This window comes from Telopea speciosissima, chromosome 8 (assembly GCF_018873765.1).
Source record: "Telopea speciosissima isolate NSW1024214 ecotype Mountain lineage chromosome 8, Tspe_v1, whole genome shotgun sequence".
NCBI lineage: Eukaryota > Viridiplantae > Streptophyta > Magnoliopsida > Proteales > Proteaceae > Telopea > Telopea speciosissima.
Genome location: NC_057923.1, coordinates 59,225,003 through 59,245,367, shown reverse-complemented (window position 1 = coordinate 59,245,367; position 20,365 = coordinate 59,225,003). Strand labels below are relative to the sequence as shown.

General features: G+C 38.1%; 3 protein-coding genes across 3 annotated transcripts; all 3 read right to left on the bottom strand.

The window, feature by feature from the left end:
• Nucleotides 1-414: 414 nt before the first annotated feature.
• On the bottom strand, nt 415-2,133 carry LOC122672504 (UDP-glycosyltransferase 87A1-like). The gene is made up of 2 exons (XM_043869966.1): nt 1,638-2,133; nt 415-1,319 (listed from the first exon to the last, which is right to left on the bottom strand). The coding sequence occupies exons 1-2, from the start codon at nt 2,131-2,133 to the stop codon at nt 415-417; spliced, it is 1,401 nt and encodes a 466-aa protein (XP_043725901.1).
• An 8,625-nt stretch (nt 2,134-10,758) lies between these two features.
• Nucleotides 10,759-12,477, bottom strand: LOC122672503 (UDP-glycosyltransferase 87A1-like). Its single transcript, XM_043869964.1, has 2 exons — nt 11,900-12,477; nt 10,759-11,666 (listed from the first exon to the last, which is right to left on the bottom strand). The coding sequence occupies exons 1-2, from the start codon at nt 12,405-12,407 to the stop codon at nt 10,759-10,761; spliced, it is 1,416 nt and encodes a 471-aa protein (XP_043725899.1). The 5' UTR covers nt 12,408-12,477.
• A 5,179-nt stretch (nt 12,478-17,656) lies between these two features.
• Nucleotides 17,657-19,326, bottom strand: LOC122672502 (UDP-glycosyltransferase 87A1-like). Its single transcript, XM_043869963.1, has 2 exons — nt 18,776-19,326; nt 17,657-18,570 (listed from the first exon to the last, which is right to left on the bottom strand). Exons 1-2 carry the CDS (start codon nt 19,281-19,283, stop codon nt 17,657-17,659), a joined length of 1,422 nt encoding a protein of 473 aa, XP_043725898.1. The 5' UTR covers nt 19,284-19,326.
• Nucleotides 19,327-20,365: the final 1,039 nt, after the last annotated feature.

Here is a 20,365-nt window from a genome sequence, read left to right as displayed (position 1 = left end):
TCGTTATAGCCTATTTGTATCCGCATCCGTTTAACTTTCGGACGGATTCGACTAGTGCTAAATAGATACGGACACGGATACGGAAACGGATTTTGACTATTCATTTACACCCCTAATTTAAGGTCATATTTGTTGTAAGTATTAAGCCATGCATGTCTTGAAGTTATTTAGGGTTATTGCTTGTTCTTTCAAGGACATTCATTGCACGAATTCAAGCTGGATTAAACAAGTCTCTCTGAGCGAGGTTATCACTTATCAGATGCCAGTCCAATTCTAATCTTTTTCAAGAACAGAATAAAGAAGGAATTTACTATAATTAAGCACCTAGTTTCAAATTGTTAATACAGATTTCTAGATTTGTGCAGTCTAAATTAAAACTTTCTAAAGAAATACATTCTGAAGCAGATTACCTCATTAGTTAAGGCTTACGAGATCTCCTATAAAAGCATGGAGGTTCGTCATAGTAGATCCATCCTTCTTTATAGCTCTTTGACAAGATCTCTGAAGTTCTTTCGCTCTTTCCCTCAGCTGCAGTACTCCTTCATCTCCATCCATCAACCTTCGCACGACGCGAGCAATCTTATCTCTTCCAACCACATTTTCCACTCCAATATCCTCCTTCACTCTCAAGCCAATCTTCCAGTCTTCCACAATCAACAAACTATTAGGAATTTGGTCAGCAAACAGAGGAAAAGTGAGCATTGGCACCCCTGAGTAAATGGCTTCTAGTATTGAGTTCCATCCACAATGTGTGAAAAACCCTGCCACAGAGGAATGGCATAAGACCCTCAATTGGTCACACCATGGTACTACTAATCCCATTTCACCACAAATTTCCTGCAAATTGAGGGCTTCATCGCGAGCAACCCACAAGTATCGAACCCCACTGCTCTGCAACCCCATTGCAATTTCATGCATTTGAGTGGCCGATGCAGATAAGAAACTACCCAATGAGACATACAAGACAGAATTTTTGGGTTGAGAGTCGAGCCACTTGAGGTAATCCATATCCACAGTATTATTACTGCCATTGCTGAAGGTATCAGCTGAGGGTGTGACTCTGTCTTGAAGTAACATGAAAGGGATGGAGGGACCAATTGGGTAAATGGGTATTGGAAGTATTTCCCTTAAGGTGTCAATTACATGGGGTTGAAGGTCATAGAAGGAAGAAAAGAGAATGAATTGTACTTTGGTTACCCAAGAGAAGGCTTCTTCCATTCGCTTTGAAAGTTCATTTTTGCGCATGTAAATGGATGGCAGATCTCCTGGGCGTATTGCAGGGATTCCTGGGATGTAGGTCATGATCTCATCTTTCCTTTCTGTGAACCAAAAGAAAACAGGTTTAATTAGCACTTCATTTGATGCCCTATTTAGTATTAATTAGCTTAATTGCATGATTAAGTACTTGGAGGGAGTAATATGTTTGATCTATCAACCATTCAAATTAATGGAAATGTTTATTATTGGATCAATTGTATACTAACTATACCCTAGCTAGCTAGCTAGGTATGTGACTGTTTTGGGTATTCTAAGGGTATTTTGGCCAATTCCGACCAATTCGGATTTTGTTGAGGCTGATTCCACCTTCTTGAATCATTGTAGAATATAATTAATTAGAAGTCTAGTAAGTAACACACCTGAGAAATTTTCAAGTGTAAGAGGTAGATGGCCATGAGCACGAAGGAGGTGATAATGATAGGTCAATGAAAACAGGGATGGCGCCATTGGCCAGAGCAAAGCCACCGGAATATTCCTCCGGTCCCCAATAGCTACTGCCCATGACAATAAAGTGTCAGCTATAATACAAGTTGCAGGTGGTTCAAGCCCATCAAGAAGCTGATCAAATGGAGCTTCCATCTTCGTGTAGACAGCCTCAACGAATCCAGCGTAATCAGAAGTTCGAGTTAGCTCCGATGGGATTACATTAGGGATGGAGAGAAACCGAAGGTTTGGAGATGATTCTGGTGCGATTAAGGTAAGCCACTCTTCAGTGACCACAAATGTGACGGGTACGCCTTTTGAAGCTAGAAGAGTACACGCATTCAACATTGAGTTGATGTGGCCACGACTTGGGTATGCCATTGCTAACACGTTGCAGCCTTTGATTTTCTCTATGCCGCCACTGTTAGACATCGCCGGAATCTGATGCTAAGTGCTCGGAGCTATGGAAGAAACTTCACCTTCCCTTCCCCTTCCCCAGTAGTACTGCCAGAACGGGGCTCTCCCTCTCTCTCTCTCTCTCTCTCTCTCTCTCTCTTTATCACATACAGGGGGAGAGTTGATGTTGAATTTTCCATGCCACATCAATGATAACACGTGAGACGGTCCCCAATATTCAATGAGGAGTTGCAAAATGAAAGAACGAAATTTTGTTGCTACAATTGTATTAGGAATGTTCCTGTTGAAAAGCCGGTAGTCAAGGCAAATTAGGAAATGGAATTAATTCATTTTTCCTTTGGGTTCATAAATACCCTCTCAGGTTTTAATATTTATAAAATATTCTTGAGAGTAACATTTTTATAAGTACAATTTTGTGATAATAATATATATTTTTTTTCTCCAAAAAAAGGACTTTGTCCATAACAACGCTCAGGATGACAGTGAAATGATTATACAATCTTATGAAAGATAGAAAACCCGTCCTTGTTGATGCTTTTACATGGGTCCCACAATCCTATTAAGAGAATACAATCCTTTTTTTTTTTAAACAAAGGCCACGTGTCATTATGAGACTGTATGTGAAGCCTTCACGTATGAAGATTTGATTTGAATTTGGCACCTTTAAGCCGCCTAGGGATAGTGTACTAGTACCCTCTTTCTTTCATGAAATGACTTGACTACCCTCCTATGTACAAAGCCATCTCCCCGCACTCATTGGTGTGCTCCGTTATTCTACTTACTATATATGTTAGAAGTGTTTTCTTTGGTAAGAATATGTTAGGAGTGTTAATCGATTGGTTCGGTTTGGTTTTAGTTTGTTCCTAAGTTAATCTGGACCCAAACCATTAATGGAATTTTTGATTTCGATATAATATCTAATTATTTTTTTGCTATCAGTTTGTAATCAGACTATTATCTAGTTGGGTCCAGTCGATTTCCGATTTACATTTATACATAAAAAAATTAATGGGAAAATCCTGGTTTTTTTGGGATTTTATATTTCTTCTTGGGTTATTTGTCCAATCTCACTTCTTATCGGGTTTAATCAGTTTGATATGGTTTCTGTCAGTGCATTCAATCCATTCAATTCAGTGTTGATTTCTTTCAATTCGATAAAACCTCAATCTGAAATCAAAACGATAAATGTTCAATTTGGAAATTTGACTCAGATAGAATCAATCGACTTCGATCGATTTGATCGGAATCTGGATCCAATGCCATTTTAGAAATGATTTTCGTAAAACCTATTTTACATAAAATGATAGATCATATGTAGTTTTATTTGAAAATATTTTATTGTGTTTTACGGGATCCGATCACGTACATAGACACTCTCGTATGGACATGTTCTATGAAATGGAGTTGGCAGTACTTTGTACATGCCTGAGATTCCATAATGGTGATGTTGATTTTTTTTTTTTTGGTAAATATGGTGATGTTGATTAATGGTGGATTAATACATAATAATTAATTGTTATGTAAGGGTATAATTGGAATTTTTTCATAATTAATTGTTTATTTAATTTATTTGATAAGGTGTAAGTTTTATTTATCTATTAAATATAAAATAAATAATTAATTAAACTATTTCCTATTAGATTTTACTTCTTCATCAATTACCTTCGTTTCTTCTTTAATTAAGTTTTTTTTTTTTTTTTTAATCTCTTTTTATTTCTGAAGGAAACAGTGAAAGACTCAGTGGGGGAAGGGAAGGAAGTATAGGGGCTTGGCTTGAAATTGAATCCTTCTCTGATTTTTGGATAGTTATTATTTGACCCGTCGAGATGGATCTTTAGGGTAAACGATGGAAGGGAGGAAACTTACTGTAAAAGAAGTAATATTTAGCAGCCATACCAAAAATATCTCATAAAGCTAGAAAAACTATAGGCCAAAGTCACTAATAATGACTAACCAGAACAAAATCTGTTTTAAGAAAAAATTAAAAGTTGCTTCAAGAAAATTGCAAACCCAGAAGTTAAACAAGCATAAATCGACCATACTGAACTCACGTTTTTCTTCCTAAGCTTATCATTCCCTCCAGTCGTGGAGCCGCTCTCCCCTTTCAACAAATCAAGGGTTCTCTTAGAGTTCAAATTTGCAGACTGGACCGCATGAATAATCAGAATCCTATTTGACAAGGGAGGGAGAATCGGTGGTGGAATTAGTAAAGGAGGAGGAGTTGGAGGTGGTGCTGGAGGCGAGGCTTCATGGTGGTGATGGTGTTAATGGTGGGTGGTGGTGGTATTGAGTATTTACATTGTAAAAGGAGATGATGATTTGGGGAAGATGAGGGCATTTTTATTTTTTTTAAATTTTAGTAAATAGGTTAGGACAATTAGGTCTTTTCAAATGTAAAAAAAAATAGAAAAAGGATAATTTGATCATTTTTAGCATTTAACACCTAGTGTGGACTTAAATGACTTTAGGGGGTAAAGTAAGGGTGATACGTGGAATTTTCAAGACTAATGCGTGGACTTGTCAAAACCTTAAGGGATATGAGGAATAATATTAGATGCATTTTAAGGGGATTCACATATTTAACCCTAAATGCTCAATTTGGGGATTTGACTCCCCTCGAATGAGTAGATCTGCCAATAAGATCCAATGAGCCCAGGAAATGCGACACCTGTACTTCTCCCATCCAACGGCTAGGAAATCTTAGTGTTAATAAAAACCCATTGAACAAAGTTTTTTATGACGACAGAATTAAGGGAAGGAGAGGAGGGGAATTTTCCATACCACACCAATAGTCATGGAAGGAGTGGTATGATATATCTATTTGGATTCAATAAAAAGAAAATTAAATGCATTGCAATCTGTGGGAAGCTTTTTCCTGTATATAAAGGGAAATGGAAATATGAAATACCTTTGTCACTCACCTAATTTTCAGAATGTGGATGAGCTGTTAGACAGTTGAGTCTATCCTGAATCTAGGAAAGATCATTAGTTTGACACTTCTCCCACCTTTTCTTGAAATAGTAGTTATGCAATAATTGTAGTAATAAGAGTGTGGCCTATTCGGTTGCTTTGTCTGCCCCCTTGTAAAGTCCTATCAGCCCCTAGTGGGATCTTTCTGGCTCCAGGGCGGGCCTAACACCAAGGAAAATTCTGCCTAAGCTTATCTTTGATTTTGTTTTTTTTTTTTTTGTAATCTTTGGAAAAATTACATGATTAATCATTCATTGTTTCAGATAATAAAAATACATTGTTTTGAATTTGAGTTTACAAAACTATCCAAAATAGTGTTCATCCCTCATCGAAGGATTTTTTTTAACAATTTTACCCTTACTTCTTCTTTGTTCATGGTTCTTCCGACGATGCTGCTGCTTCTTCTTCTTCTTCTTCTTCTTCTTCTACTTCCTCCTGCCACCCAACTCGTCCCTACCCCCGCATCACCTTCCCATGTAATCCCCTGCAACCATGCCCCACCCTCCCCTATAATTCCGCCCCCACCCCACCCTCTCATCGCCCTATCCAGCACCACCTCTAACCCTGTGCATCACACATCCCAACCCCATTTTTCATCGCCAATTGAACAACTTCTTCAATTATTTCTCTCACGCGTCAGGAATTTGAACCTATCATGAAAATAACTTTTTCTTTTGTCGTTGGAGGTTATTCGGTTATAGATTGTTGATTCTATTGATTTGAAATTCGGCAATAGGGAATAGTGTTTGCACTTTGTTTGGGTCCATGTCATTGAAGTGGGTCAGACATTCAGCAACGAAGAAAATTAATGTTGGGTTGATCTATCGGTTTGCATCTCATGAAACAAATCAAGAGCTTAATGCAAATTTCCAAAACCGCAAAACCCATGTGTGTTTGGAAGACATCCTTTGCTCTTCATCTCTTTCAAGAACTGATAGCTGGCCTCTGCTTTTTCCAATTTGCAAAACCCCTTAATCAAGGCGGCGGTGTAAGTGACTCTTTACAAGATTTCATCACCTATAACAAGTCATAGATCGTCATGAGAGAGATATATATATATATATATATATATATATGGAGAGAGAGAGAGAGAGAGAGAGAGAGAGATCATACATTAGAAGATCCATGATCGTTGTAAAATGTAAACACCAAAGAAATGCAATCCACCAAAGAAATGCAACCCTGGTTAGATTATCCATGTCTGTTTTCTATCCAACAGGAGATAGTGCAGACCGTATGATAGTGAGATCCTCATAATTTTCTATCGACTCTATTGTAGGGACCTCATTACCTACCTCTACATCCATCATCAATAGGGGCCATGAACAAAGATCTATCGATTAAGATTTATCTAAATCAAACATTCTTTAAAAATTAGAGGGTACGGTAAATGATCGCGTACAAAATATATCGCCATATATAGAAATTACAACACACAAACTGAAGTAACACATAAATTGTGGTTATGGCCTTATGGGATGGTAGGTTTAGTGAAAATAATAACGTATTATTATTCCTACTAAATCAAAGATTATTTAATTAAATTTAATGTGAACATCCATGCATCCAATGCATCAAGTGATGCACAAAATTAGTGCTTGCTCCATCCTTTGGCATCTCCATGCTTTTTTCTATCTCCTTCCTTCATCGTATGGTTACCTCCATCTTTCTTTAATATCTTCAATTCTCCATCGGTTGAATTTACATGAAGTAAATAAAATTATAACCTAGTTTTCTATACACTTTCCTTGGGGAAGAAACCTCCTTGGTAAACACAACCCACCATTGGATTGTCCAAGAGGTGCAGTACATAATTTTATCAAAAAAAAAAGGAGGAGAGCACAACGCATATAATATTTCATATTCCATTCACCACATGAATAATTAAATACTACCATCTACATAGATTTACAAATTAAATCTATTCCCATAATCCCCAAGATATAATAAGACTCTCCATAGTCATGTCCAATAAAATAATAACACATTTGGCCCCACATCAAAATGTGGCATATTGGGTGAGTACATCTCATCCACTTTAACTTTTTAAGTACGAGTGTACCCAAAAAAAATTGAACACAAAATATTCAATAAAAAATGATATCCCACAAAAAAAATGTCTCACTCACATAATTTTTTTTTTTTGGATTTGGCCTACGCTAGCAATGCATTATTATACTTGAATAAAATAAAAAAAATAACAACTTATTTTCTTCTCTTGTTCAATCATGCATACCATATTCTAAATATAATAAGAAAACCCTTATTAGAAATCATTAACCATTAATACAAGAACATGGAGAACCCTATCTTATCAAAATCATACTCTGAATCTAAACGAAAAAGCACCGCTCTGATGCTAATTCTTAGATGTAACCCAATGACACAGTAAAATCAAATCTGGTCAAGTACTTTTTGTTTAGATCCAACAGATGGAGAAACAATTTTTTAAGAAAATATGATTACCTTAGAGTCGTAAGTGTAACTTCTCCTATAAACAATAGGTCTTCAAACTGATACAAACTTGGAGATTGATATTTGTTCAACACTTTGAAGCTTGTGATTAATCCTTGCAACTTAAAGTAGAAGACAATTCACCAAAATTCCTTGGGTTCCAAAACTCAAAATTACTCTAACTCAAACCACATCAAGAGAGGGGGAGAGAAAAAAGAAAAAAATGGAGGGAGAGAGGAAAACCAAAAATCTTGGAAGCCCACCGCCTCTGGTTTTATAATTTTAGAGATCTCAAGGTGGCCTTCCATATTGGCCTTAACCCAACCTTCTATTTTGGTGATTCAGTGTATCTCTATTTTTTGTAACTCCAATTTGCTACTAAAGTTGAAGACATAGAATCTCAAAAAAGATGCAATCTTTCTAATTTATAGTTCATGAAATATTTTCATAATATCTCTTGTCATAATATAAAAAGATAGTTAACCATAACTATTTTATTCTCTCATGTAATAGCCATGCGTCCAATAAACTCTTTTATTACACACAAGCCCTTTCATTTTTTTAATATCCCATAATGAATTATAGGGTATGTACTTTAATGCTATTAATCCCCAATTCATCATGTACGTTGATCGAGAGAATATATGACTGCGATCAGACGATCGTAAAACTTTGGAATCAAAATTCAATATATTATATATATATATATATTTTATATTGAAAATAAATTTATAAAAAATTTCGAATAAACACTAGATCTAGATTTTTGTCCAATCAATCACTGAGTTTCTCTCTCCTAGATATTCCCCATAAACAGGCAGTGGATTCCATGTTGAGAATCCTCTTTGCTTACAACATTGACAACATAGAGGTGGAGTCAGACAACAAGAATATATTCTCCTACATCCCAAATCCTTTAAGAAATCCCCATTTGACATTTCCCATGTAGTTAATGACATATGTCATCTTTCCTCCTACTTCCAGTCTATTTCTTTTTCTTTTATTCCTTGAGAGATTAACAGCGTGACTGACTCATCAGCTCAATATGCTCTATACATTATTTGCATGATGGATTGGCCTCACTCCACTCTTTGGCTCCAGGAGGCATGCCTCTCAAATGTCTTGGCCTTTGCACTCTCTCCTCAATAGATTCTTAATTACCAAAAAAAATAAATCATGGTCATCCAAGCCTCTCCATATTTTTGTAGTGACATAAACAAAGAAAGCATGAAGCCCATTTATTGAAAAAAAACTATGCCATACTAAAACGACAAAAAGGTTTAGGACCGAGTTTTCCTCCACCCACGATGAATGGTATCCCATTCATAGGGGGTGGGAGAGGGCAGGAATGGATATCGGGAGTATATTTTGGAACATACTAAAACCCTAGGAGGGGTTTGTGAATCTAGGATGGTGGATGAACCGTCCTCTATGGGTGGAGAAAAACTGTCCAAAAGTTTATATTTTAAGCCATATTCATATATTTGCTCACTTGTTCTAAAGTCACTTAGGCTTACTTGTCCTGGCACTGCCTTGTGCTTCTGTAAGAGAATGAGAAACTCTCGACCCAAGAAAATGCAAATTGCACGGAGCCCACCTAACTTCGTTTTCTACCGCCACTGGCAAGTCCATCTTTTTTTAAGTGATGAAGATTATAGGTGTTTGGTTTATTTTTTTCTAATTTCTTTAGTCTCAAACTCAATTTCATTAATATATTTTTTCTGATCCTGTGGCAAAATAACAAAAAACTCAATTTCATTGAGGCTTGGAATCCTACCTAAAGGAGGTTGGCTACATTATTCCTTTATCAAATTCAACTCTATTAGGTCATATTTGTTGTAAGTATCATGGAAGAAGAACTCGATCGAAACCTGTCGAAACCATCGAGTTAACTTAGTTTTGCAGGTTTCCGAGATGAGTTGCAGGGTGATTTTAAAAAATCCAGGATTTCGACCAAAACTCGATGGTTTCGACATGTTTCGACTATATTTCGATAGTTTTGACCTGAATACATATATAAGTGTCATTTATCCCATCGAAATTTTAGGAAACCTGGCCGAAAACTAGGACATACACTTATATATGCCAGAAATCAGGTCAGCCACTTATTTATGCCTAATATCATTCAAAGAAATGTTTTATATTGATATTTCATAAATGTTTTTATATTGGTATTTCATTTATTTAAGATATTATTCATAAATAAGCAAATACCCCCTATTTGAATTTAATAAAAAAAGTTAAAAAATTAAATTCTAAAAAGACAAAAAGTCAACCCTCCAGTTTAAGAACAAAAACTGGATTTTCGATGGTAGATGAAATTTTCAACTTTCTAATGCTGGGGTTTTTCTTAAATAAAAAAACTTCATAAATCTTAATATGATAAAACATTGTTAAAAACCAAAAGTGCTATAAAATATTCATTTGTTTTGATATCTAAAAAAATATTTTCATTTATAATGATTTTAAACAGCATTAGCGCACACCAATTTAAGTTTGACCAAAACATAACACCTTCATTAAAATCAGATTTAAGCAATCTTAGAGCTTTCAAACAAATCCAGGATTGCTTAAATTTGATTTGTATTAAAGGAGTTATGTTTCGGTCAAACCTTATTCGTTACCATGTCCAAGAACAATATGCAGTATCAAACTTGGACCAAAACCACAAGTATTATTTTAGTGTTCTCTATGTGAAACTAATAAATGGATTGAGTTTAAAATGTAAAAAACAGGCAGTACAACAAGAATCGGGACAAAAAAATAACTTTTGGGTCTCGAAACCAAGGTTCGAGTTAGCCTAGAGAAAGTTCCAAGTTTTAACCGAGATGAACTCGGTTTCTGGATGATCGAAACCTAGTCGAAACTTGAGTTTTAGAACCTTGGTAAGTATGAAGCCATGCATGTCTTTTCTCACTTTGCCTGAAGTTATTTAGGCTTGTTGCTTTTTCTTTTAGCTCATCCATTTTGAACTGAGAGTTCTTTAAAGACATTCATTGCACGAGTTCATGCTGGCTTAAACAAGTCTCTCTGAGCGAGGTTATCACTTATCAGATTTAAGTCCAATTAATCTAATCGATCTCTTTCAAGAACAGAATAAAGAAGGAATTTACTATAATTAAGCACCAAGTTTCAAATTTTTAATACAGATTTCTAGATTTGTGCAGTCTAAATTAAAACTTTCTAAAGAAATACATTCTGAAGCAGATTACCTCATTAGTTAAGGCTTACGAGATCTCCTATAAAAGCATGGAGGTTCGTCATAGTAGATCCATCCTTCTTTATAGCTCTTTGACAAGATCTCTGAAGTTGTTTGGCTCTTTCCCTCAGCTGTAGTACTCCTTCATCTCCATCCATCAACCTTCGCACGACGCGAGCAATCTTATCTCTTCCAACCACATTTTCCACTCCAATATCCTCCTTCACTCTCAAGCCAATCTTCCAGTCTTCCACAATCAACAAACTATTAGGAAATTGGTCAGCAAACAGAGGAAAAGTGAGCATTGGCACCCCTGAGTAAATGACTTCTAGTATTGAGTTCCATCCACAATGTGTGAAAAACCCTGCCACAGAGGAATGGCATAAGACCCTCAATTGGTCACACCATGGTACTACTAATCCCATTTCACCACAAATTTCCTGCAAGTTGAGGGCTTCACCACGAGCAACCCACAAGTATCGAACCTCACTGCTCTGCAATCCCATTGCAATTTCATGCATTTGAGTGGCCGATGCAGATAAGAAACTACCCAATGAGACATACAAGACAGAATTTTTGGGTTGAGAGTCGAGCCACTTGAGGTAATCCATATCCACAGTATTATTACTGCCATTGCTGAAGGTATCAGCTGAGGGTGTGACTCTGTCTTGAAGTAACATGAAAGGGATAGAGGGACCAATTGGGTAAATGGGTATTGGAAGTATTCCCCTTAAGGTGTCAATTACATGGGGCTGAAGGTCATAGAAGGAAGAAAAGAGAATGAATTGTGCTTTGGTTTTTACCCAAGAGAAGGCTTCTTCTATTCTCTTTGAAAATTGATTCTGGCCAATGTGAAGGAGTGGCAGATCTCCTAGGCGTATTGCAGGGATTCCTGGGATGTAGGTTATGATCTCATCTTTCCTTTCTGTGAACCGAAAGAAAACCCATTAGTTTAACAAAATATGTTTGAACTATCAACCATTCCAATTGTAAATGTTTATTGGATCAATTGCAACTAATTAAACCCCTAGCTAGCTAGGGATGTGAATGTTTTGGGTATTTTAGCCAATTCTGACGAATTCGGATTTGGATGAGGCTGATCCGACCTACTTGAATCATTGTAGAATTAAGGGATTAGAAGTCTAGTAAGTAACACACCTGAGAAATTTTCAAGTGTAAGAGGTCGATGGCCATGAGCATGAAGGAGGTGATAATGATAGCGCAAAGAAAACAGGGACGGTGCCATCGGCCAGAGCACAGCCACCGGAATATTCCTCCGGTCCGCAATAGCTATTGCCCATGACAATAAAGTGTCAGCTATAATACAAGTTGCAGGTGGTTCAAGCCCATCAAGAAGGTGATCAAATGGAGCTTCCATCTTCGTGTAGACAGCCTCAACGAATCCGGCATAATCCGAAGTTCGAGTCAGCTCCGATGGGATTACATTAGGGATGGAGAGAAACCGAAGGTTTGGAAATGATCCTGATCCTGATCCTGGTGCGATTAAGGTAAGCCACTCTTCAGTGACCACAAATGTGACGGGTACGCCTTTTGAAGCTAGAAGAGTACATGCATTCAACATTGAGTTGATGTGGCCACGACCTGGGTATGCCATTGCTACCACGTTGCAGCCTTTGATTTTCTCTATGCCGCCACTGTTAGACATCGCCGGAATCTGATGGTAAGTGCTCGGAGCTTTGGAAGAAACTTCACCTTACCCAGCAGTGAGAGGACGGGGCTCTCTCTGTCTATCACAAGCAGGGGGAGAGTACGTCGGGAGGTTGATGTTGAATTTTCCATGTCACATCCATTACAGCACTAGTACCTTCTGTCCCTCATTCTTTCGTGAAATGATCTTATTATCCTCTTATGTATAAAACCAGAGGAAATTGAGGAAATAGAGTTGCCCTTGAAATAGAGCAGAGACAAAGGTCCAAATCAACTTGAAACCAAACCATTAAGGAACCACCTGCAATAGACTTTTGTGGATTTTATATTTCTTCTTGGGTCACTATCGGTCCAATCTCACCTTTTTATCGGCTTCGATGTGGTTTCTATCGGTGCATTCAATCAATTCAATTCAGTTTTGATTTCTCATCCAATCTGAAATCAAAACAATAAATGTTCAATTTGGGGATTCGACTCCACTCCAATGAGTAGCTCTCTCAATAAACTTTGACAAGACGACACCTGTACTTCTCCCATCCAATGGCTAGGAGATCTTAGGGTTAAAAAACAACCCATTAAACAAAGTTTTTCATGACGACAGAATTTAGGGAAGGAGAGGAAGGGAATTTTTCATACCACACCACTAGTCATGGAAGGAATGGTATGATCTATATGGCTAGAATAAAATGAAACCGTAAGAGATGAGAAAATTAAAGGCATTGAAATCGTGGGAAGCTTTTTCCTGTATTTAAAGGGAGATGGAAGTATGAAATACCTTTGTAAGGTCACTCACATAATTTTTGGAATGCGGATGAGCTTTTAGACAGTTGGGTCTATCCTGAATCTAGGAAAGATCACTAGTTTGACACTTTCTCCCATTTTTTCTTGAAACAGTAGTATCAATAATTGTGATGCCATAATTGTAGTACTAAGTGTGTTTGGCCTACTGGGCTGCTTTGTCTGGCCCCTTCCAAGTCCTATCAGCCCCTAGTGGGTTCTTTCTGGCTGCAGACCGGGCCTAACACCTGGGAAAATTCTGTCTAATCTTATCTTTGATTTTTTTTTTTGATGGGAAGTTTACTTGATTAGTCACTTTTAAGATTTTCTTCACAAAACTAACCATTCATTGTTTCAGTTAATAAAAATACATTGTTTGAGTTTGGATTTACAAAACTATCTAAAATAGTAGTGTTCATCCCTTATCTAAGGATTTTTTTGACAGTTTTACCCTTATTCTTCTTCTTCTTCCTCCTCCTCCTGCCACCCAACTCGTCTCTAACCCGGCATCACCTTCCCATGTAATCTCCTGCAACCATGCCCCACCCTCCCCTATAATTCCACCCCCACCCCACCCTCTCACCGCCCTGCGCAACACCGCCTCTAACCCTGTGCGCCACACACCCCTACCCCCTTCCCATCTCCGACTGAACAACTTCTGCAATTATTTCTTTTGCGACGTCTGGAATTGGAACCTATCATGAAAATAGCTTTTTCTTTTGTTGTTGGAGGTTATTCGGTTATAGATTGTTGGTTCTATTGATCTGAAATTCAGCAACAGGGAATAGTGATTGCACTTTGTTTGGGTCCATGTAATTGGAGTGGATCAGAAATTCAGCAACAGAGGAAATTAATGCTGGGTTGATCCATCGGTTTGCATCTCATGAAACAAATCAAGAGCTTAATCCAAATTTCCAGAATCACAAAACCCATATGTGTTTGGAAGACAACGCTTGCTCTTTATCTCTTTCAAGAACTGACACCCGGCCTGTGCTTTTCCCAATTTGCAAAACCTCTTAATCAAGGTGGTGTAAGCAACTCTTTACAAGATTTCTCCACCTATAACAAATCACAGATCATCAGAGAAAGAGAGAAAGAGAGATCATACATTAGAAGATCCATGGCCGTTGTAAACACCGAGGAAATGCAACCCCGATTGGACTATCCCGTCGGTATGTCTTCTCCGGCTACCAACAGAGCTTATACCATACTCTAGGCCTGGATCGTGTGATGGCTTCCCCTTCTTGGTTGTCAACCTTCCACCTTGCTTCAATATCTAAACTTTCATCTATTGGATCTGACCGTAACCCTTTACTTCATTCAACTTCTGACTCTAGACCAAGTTATAAGAAACTTTTTCATTTTCAGTAAACTTGGATTCATCACCCTGATTTTTTCGTCTTTTGTAACTCCTCTTGGAATTCTGATCCACAGGATTCCATTGCTTCTAAACTCTCTAAATTCTTAAAGCAATACACTTCTCCTTTACTTCTACAGGGGGAAGACAACATCAAAAAGGTGGGACAACGTCAAACTCCTGATAGCTTCTCATGGTTAAAGATATCATAGGTAAATTCAAGAAAACATATTGATTTTGGTGTCCAATCTATAAATCCCACATTGAAATTTTTTTTTTTGTGGCACGCACTAGTGCACTACTCTCCTATCAAGGTTATAGGTATTGATATCGGTGATTATATTGGTCATCACCACCAATTCCAACACCGTTACGATATGGATATTGTTGTATCGGTTCGCATTGGACGTAAATTAAAAAATTGATTCACATTCTAGCCAATACTCCCAATCTATATAAGTATCATATTGGTGTCAGATACCAATGATTCCCATTGTATCCATCGATATAGCTGATACGATACTAGTACCTTGATCCAAGCTCATTTCGGAATTAGATCTTATCTCGCCGTGGCGGGAGCTGCACCTGTGTAGCACCACTAAACGATAGAAAAAATAGGGGTAAGGTAGTCATTTCACAGGTGGGTCCCACCTGGGCCCCACATGTGAAATGACCACCCTCCCCCTGTATTTAGGGTGGTTTTTGGTGCTGCACAGTGCAGCTCCCGCCTCGGCTGGATAAGATCCAATTTAGCTCATTTCTTCCCCTACACCCCCACCCCCACCCCCACCCCCTCACCCACTCACCCAAAATACAAAAGGGAAAGAGATCTCTACGTGATGGTGTTTCCTACGTCTTCTCACAGGGCATAGTGAGATGACGCCTCTACTCCTGGATAACTTACTTCCACCCTTTGAATCAGATATAAACAACTAAAAACCCGCCTCAACTTAAGACTCAATCTAGAAATTGTTTTCATCTCACATTTTTACCAATACCAAGAAAAATTGGATGATGGTGTTCAGGTGCACCGTACTTACCTGTACTATATAAAAATCTCACATTTTTTGGAAATGTTGGAACCCAACAAATACAATCCTTTAACCTATTTCATTGTTTCTTCTTGTCACCAAAGTGGTGACTTAGAAGTTGTAGTCTTCTTTTAATTTCCTTAATTTTATTCCCATAAGCTCTATAAGTCAGGAAAAAAAGGAATTTTATTATTTTGTCACCATCTAACCTTGTACTTTTCAATTTGACATGTGAAATGATAATATATTATCTTTGCTGAGAAAAAATGTCATACTAGAAGGATTAAAAAGTATATGAGAAAAAAGGAGCTTGTGGGACTATAGCTCCTATGCCCAAACACAAGCCCTGTTACATGATCACCCCGTCTCTATGAAGGGCGAAAATTACACCATGTTGATGCTTCTACGCAAGCTCCCATTGGCCCCTCGTGTTAGCGCAATGACCACGCTCTTAGACGAAAAAACTCTACCCCAAAATGTAAGTGTGTGTATATATAAGGAAAAGATATGTTTATTGTCAGTGTGCACATTCTTTCACACCCCTTCTCACAAAAGTGAAAGGCATACACATTTTATTTTATTTTATTTCACCTATTTTTAAAATGTGGGTTCCACATGGATGATACTTTTTTAGAGCACTAATTGGTGTGGCGTGTAGATTCTTTCCCACATTGGCAGAGTGGGAAACCTTCTCTCAGATATATTTTAAGGTCAAGAGATCGTTGTCTAGTCGCGTGTCACCTACACCAACAGGGGACCATTGAGTGCACACGGTACAGTAATGCGTGCACTCCTGTGTCTGGGTGCGAGGTCCATGCAACCAAGCAACGTTCGTTTTCCCATATTTTAAGCCATACACATATTTTCTCGCTTGCCGTGAACTCATTTGGGCTTACCTTCCCCGATCCTCATGAAGAAGACATGGAATTGATCATATCTCACATAAAGACTAGGAAAGGGACAAGCCGGATGGATGTCTTCCAAATTTGATGGAGCAGGAAAGAGTTTCACTTTTGGCAGATCTAGAGAGATACTACAAGTCCTCCATCCCAGATTCCATTGTCGCGGCAATCTGGTTTACCGTTACTACATGACCGCGTGCTTCTATTATAAAATGAGAAGCTCTCAACACATCGCAACTTGAGTTCATTTTCTATCGCCATCATCTAAGTCTGTCCCTTTTTTAAGTGGATTAGATCTACGGTCTTTTCTTTTCTTTTTTCTGTTTTTTTAATCCCTTCCATGCTCAGAGTCTTGGACTCCTAATTAAATGGAGTTGGCTACATGAATCTTTTTTTAATTAAACTCTATTCAAGGTCATATTTATTGTTAATCTTAAGCCATGCATGTCTTTTCTCACCTAGTCCTGAAATTATTTAGGCTTGCTACGCTACTTGTTCTTTTAGCTCCTCCATTGTTAACTATGAGTGCTTTAAAGACGTTCATTGCACGAGTTCGTGCGGTCTTGAGCAAGTCTTTATCACTTCATCATGCATTGAATGTCCAATTCTAATCTCTTCCAAAATTTGAAAGGTTTTTGAAATTGATAAAACAGATCATTAGATTTGGGTCGTCTCAACTCTCTACAATGTCAGAGGCAAACTAGAGCTTTTGCACATTTTCGTTAATCCATGAACAATATCTATTTAGACACCATAGAGTCATATATCTTGATCGGAAAAGAATCGGAAACAATCAATATCTTTCAAAACAAATGAAAAGAAACGAAAGATGAAACATAAATCATATATCAAAATATCAATATATCAATAAGCCCTCTTTGGTTTGCTTAAGAATAAGAAAGAGAAATCTCATGTAAATACTAAGGAATAAAGTTTGATTATATTCATGGGGATTCCATAAATATCTCACTCTAAAAGTAAAAAGTTCAATACAAATAGGAATTTCTTTGAGATTGGATGCAGTTATTGATCCATGATATAGCATGTAGACAATGAAAACTTTATTCTTGTTTCTACGAGAATTTTTGTGAAAAGTGTTTCATTTGCTTCTCTTTCATGGAATTACATTTTTTGAGACATTCTAAAATGAAATTTGATCAGAACCAACTAAGCTCTTCTGTCAGCAAGTTTCAAGATTTGTAATATTGCTTCCAAGATCTCCTATAAAAGCATTGAGGTTTGTGAAAGTAGATCCATCCTTCTCTATAGCTCTGTGACAAGATCTCTGAAGTACTTTAGCTCTTTCTTTCAGCTCTATTCCTTCATCTCCATCCGTCAACCTTTGCACAACACGAGAAATCTTACCTCTTCCAACTACATTTTCCACTCCAGTCTCCTCTTTCACTCTCAAGCCTATCTTCCAGTGTTCCACAATAAAAGTACTGTTAGGAATTTGGTCAACTAACAGAGGAAAAGTGAGCATTGGAACCCCTGAGTAAATGGCTTCTAGTATTGAATTCCATCCACAATGTGTGAAGAACCCTGCCACAGATGAATGGCATAAGACCCTCAATTGATCACACCATGGTACTACTAGTCCCATTTCACCACAAGTTTCCTGCAAATTAAGGGCTTCACCGCGAGCAATCCACAAGTATCGAACCCCACTGCTCTGCAACCCCATTGCAATTTCACGCATTTGTGCGGCCGATGTAGATAAGAAACTACCCAATGAGACATACAAGACAGAATTTTTGGGTTGACAGTCCAGCCACTTAAGGTAATCCATGGCATCTCCATTGCTGGACTTGGACTGAGACTCAGAGTGTGTGATTGTGTCTTGAAGTGCCATGAATGGGATGGAGGGGCCTAATGGATAAATGGGTGTTGGAACTATTCCCCTTAAGGTGTCAATTGTATGGGATTGAAGCTCATAGAAGGAAGTAAAGAGAATGAATTGTGCTTTGGTTACCCAAGAGAAGGCTTCTAGTACTCTCTTTATAATTTCATTCTTGCGAGTGTAAATGGATGGCAGATCTCCTAGGCGTATAGCAGGGATTCCTGGGATGTAAGTTATGATCTCATCTTTCCTTTCTGTGAAGCAAAAAAGCAAACAGATTTAGCAATTCATTTCTTACTACTTACCATTTCATATGAGAAAATATGTTTGATCTATCGATCATTCAAGTGGAATCAGCCCAAATACGCCATAACCCTAATGGGTCAGATCGGATTAGATCGGCTGTGTCTGATTCTGTTTATTTGAACTATGTTAGAATTAAGAACTTTTTGAATATACCTGAGATGTTTTCAAATGGAATTGATAGGTGGCCGCAAGCAACAAGGAATTGACAATGATAGTGCAATGAAAACAACGACGGTGCCATCGGCCAAAACAGAGCCACCGGAATATTCCTCCTGTTGCCTACAGTTACTGCCCATGCCAAGAAAGTGTCAGCTATAATACAAGTTGCAGGTGGGTGGAGTCGATCAAGAAGTTGATCAAATGGAGATTTCATCTTGGTGCAAACAGCCTCAAAGAAGCCGGCGAAGTCCGACCCACGGTTCAGCTCCGATGGGATTACGTTAGGGATGGAGCGAAACCGGATGTTGGGCGTGTTTGAAGCTGATCCAGATCCTGGTCCGATTAAGGAGAGCCACTCTTCGGTGACTACAAATGTGATGGCTAAGCCTTTTGAAGCGAGAAGGGCGCAAACATTCATCATTGGATTGATATGACCACGACCCGGGTATGGTATTGCTACCACGTGGCAGCCTGTGATTCTCTCTAAGCCACTGAGAGACATAGCCGGAATATGATGCAAATGTTCGGAGCTTTGGAAGAAACTTCACCTTTGGTCGTGAGAAGATTTTTTTTTTCTTTTTTTTTTTTGTGGGGGGGGAGGCGGGGGTGGCGGCCGGCGGGGTCGGGGGAAGAAGGGATGGATATGTTTATATATATGGGAAAATATTTTCTGAGCTAGACTCTCTCTCCAGATAAAAGGTTTCCAAGGCATCTCCCATACCACAGGTCCACAACACTAGCGACACGGGGAATTACATAATCTATAGAGGCTCACATGGTCACGATTGGAAAGATAACAATTAAAAAAACAAGAGTAAATTACATGCATCCCCCAAAAATTTGAAATAATATCAAACCACCCCCTAGTTTCATTTTAAAAAACCCCTAATGGCTCACGGTGTTGGTAAACTGTTAGTTTTGTAAGTTAAAAAGACCATTTTACCCTTTTTCCATCAATGACTTATTTCAATTATCATTTTACCCTTTTTACATCTTCTCCTCCAAACCAAAAATCCCTTAATCGATTTAGGGTTTTGCTATACACCTCCTCTGGTGAAGGTTGCAGAAGACCAAACCATCGCCAACGGACATCCCCTGTCCCAGCCACCCTTCGGCGAAGGTTAGTCTCTCCACCGCCGTGTCGTGCATTCACCCCTTTGCACAGTCATGGCCGATGTCACCAATGTCCGCCCATTTTCTCCATCTAATCCCAAAAGCAAATACATCTTCCATTTCCGAAACCCCATCACTGACCCTCTCTCAAAAGCCATCTCTGCTAAAACCACCATCATCTCCATTAACCCCTATTACTCCTTTCATCCCTATTCTTTTTATTTTTTTATCATTTTCATTCTAAAAACCCTCATCCCACCATCACCGATTCTTCTCTCCATTTCTTTTCACTTCTAATCTAACCCACATCCTTGTCTAAATAAAACCCCAATCTGAATTCCAGCCATGACCACACTCATCCTCGACTAATTTATCATTTCTGATCCCGTCATGTCTTCGATTTCCTTTTAAATTTTCCCTCCCAATAACCATCGGATCCCTATTTCTTTTCTTTTATTCCCATTTTTCCAA

Coding starts and splice junctions, on each gene's coding strand:
- LOC122672504 (XM_043869966.1), bottom strand. CDS start 2,133: ATGTCTAACAGTGGCGGCATAGAGAAAATCAAAGGCTGCAACGTGTTA. Junction 1,320..1,637: donor TACACTTGAAAATTTCTCAG/GTGTGTTACTTA, acceptor TTTGGTTCACAG/AAAGGAAAGATGAGATCATG.
- LOC122672503 (XM_043869964.1), bottom strand. CDS start 12,407: ATGTCTAACAGTGGCGGCATAGAGAAAATCAAAGGCTGCAACGTGGTA. Junction 11,667..11,899: donor TACACTTGAAAATTTCTCAG/GTGTGTTACTTA, acceptor TTCGGTTCACAG/AAAGGAAAGATGAGATCATA.
- LOC122672502 (XM_043869963.1), bottom strand. CDS start 19,283: ATGTCTCTCAGTGGCTTAGAGAGAATCACAGGCTGCCACGTGGTAGCA. Junction 18,571..18,775: donor TCCATTTGAAAACATCTCAG/GTATATTCAAAA, acceptor TTTGCTTCACAG/AAAGGAAAGATGAGATCATA.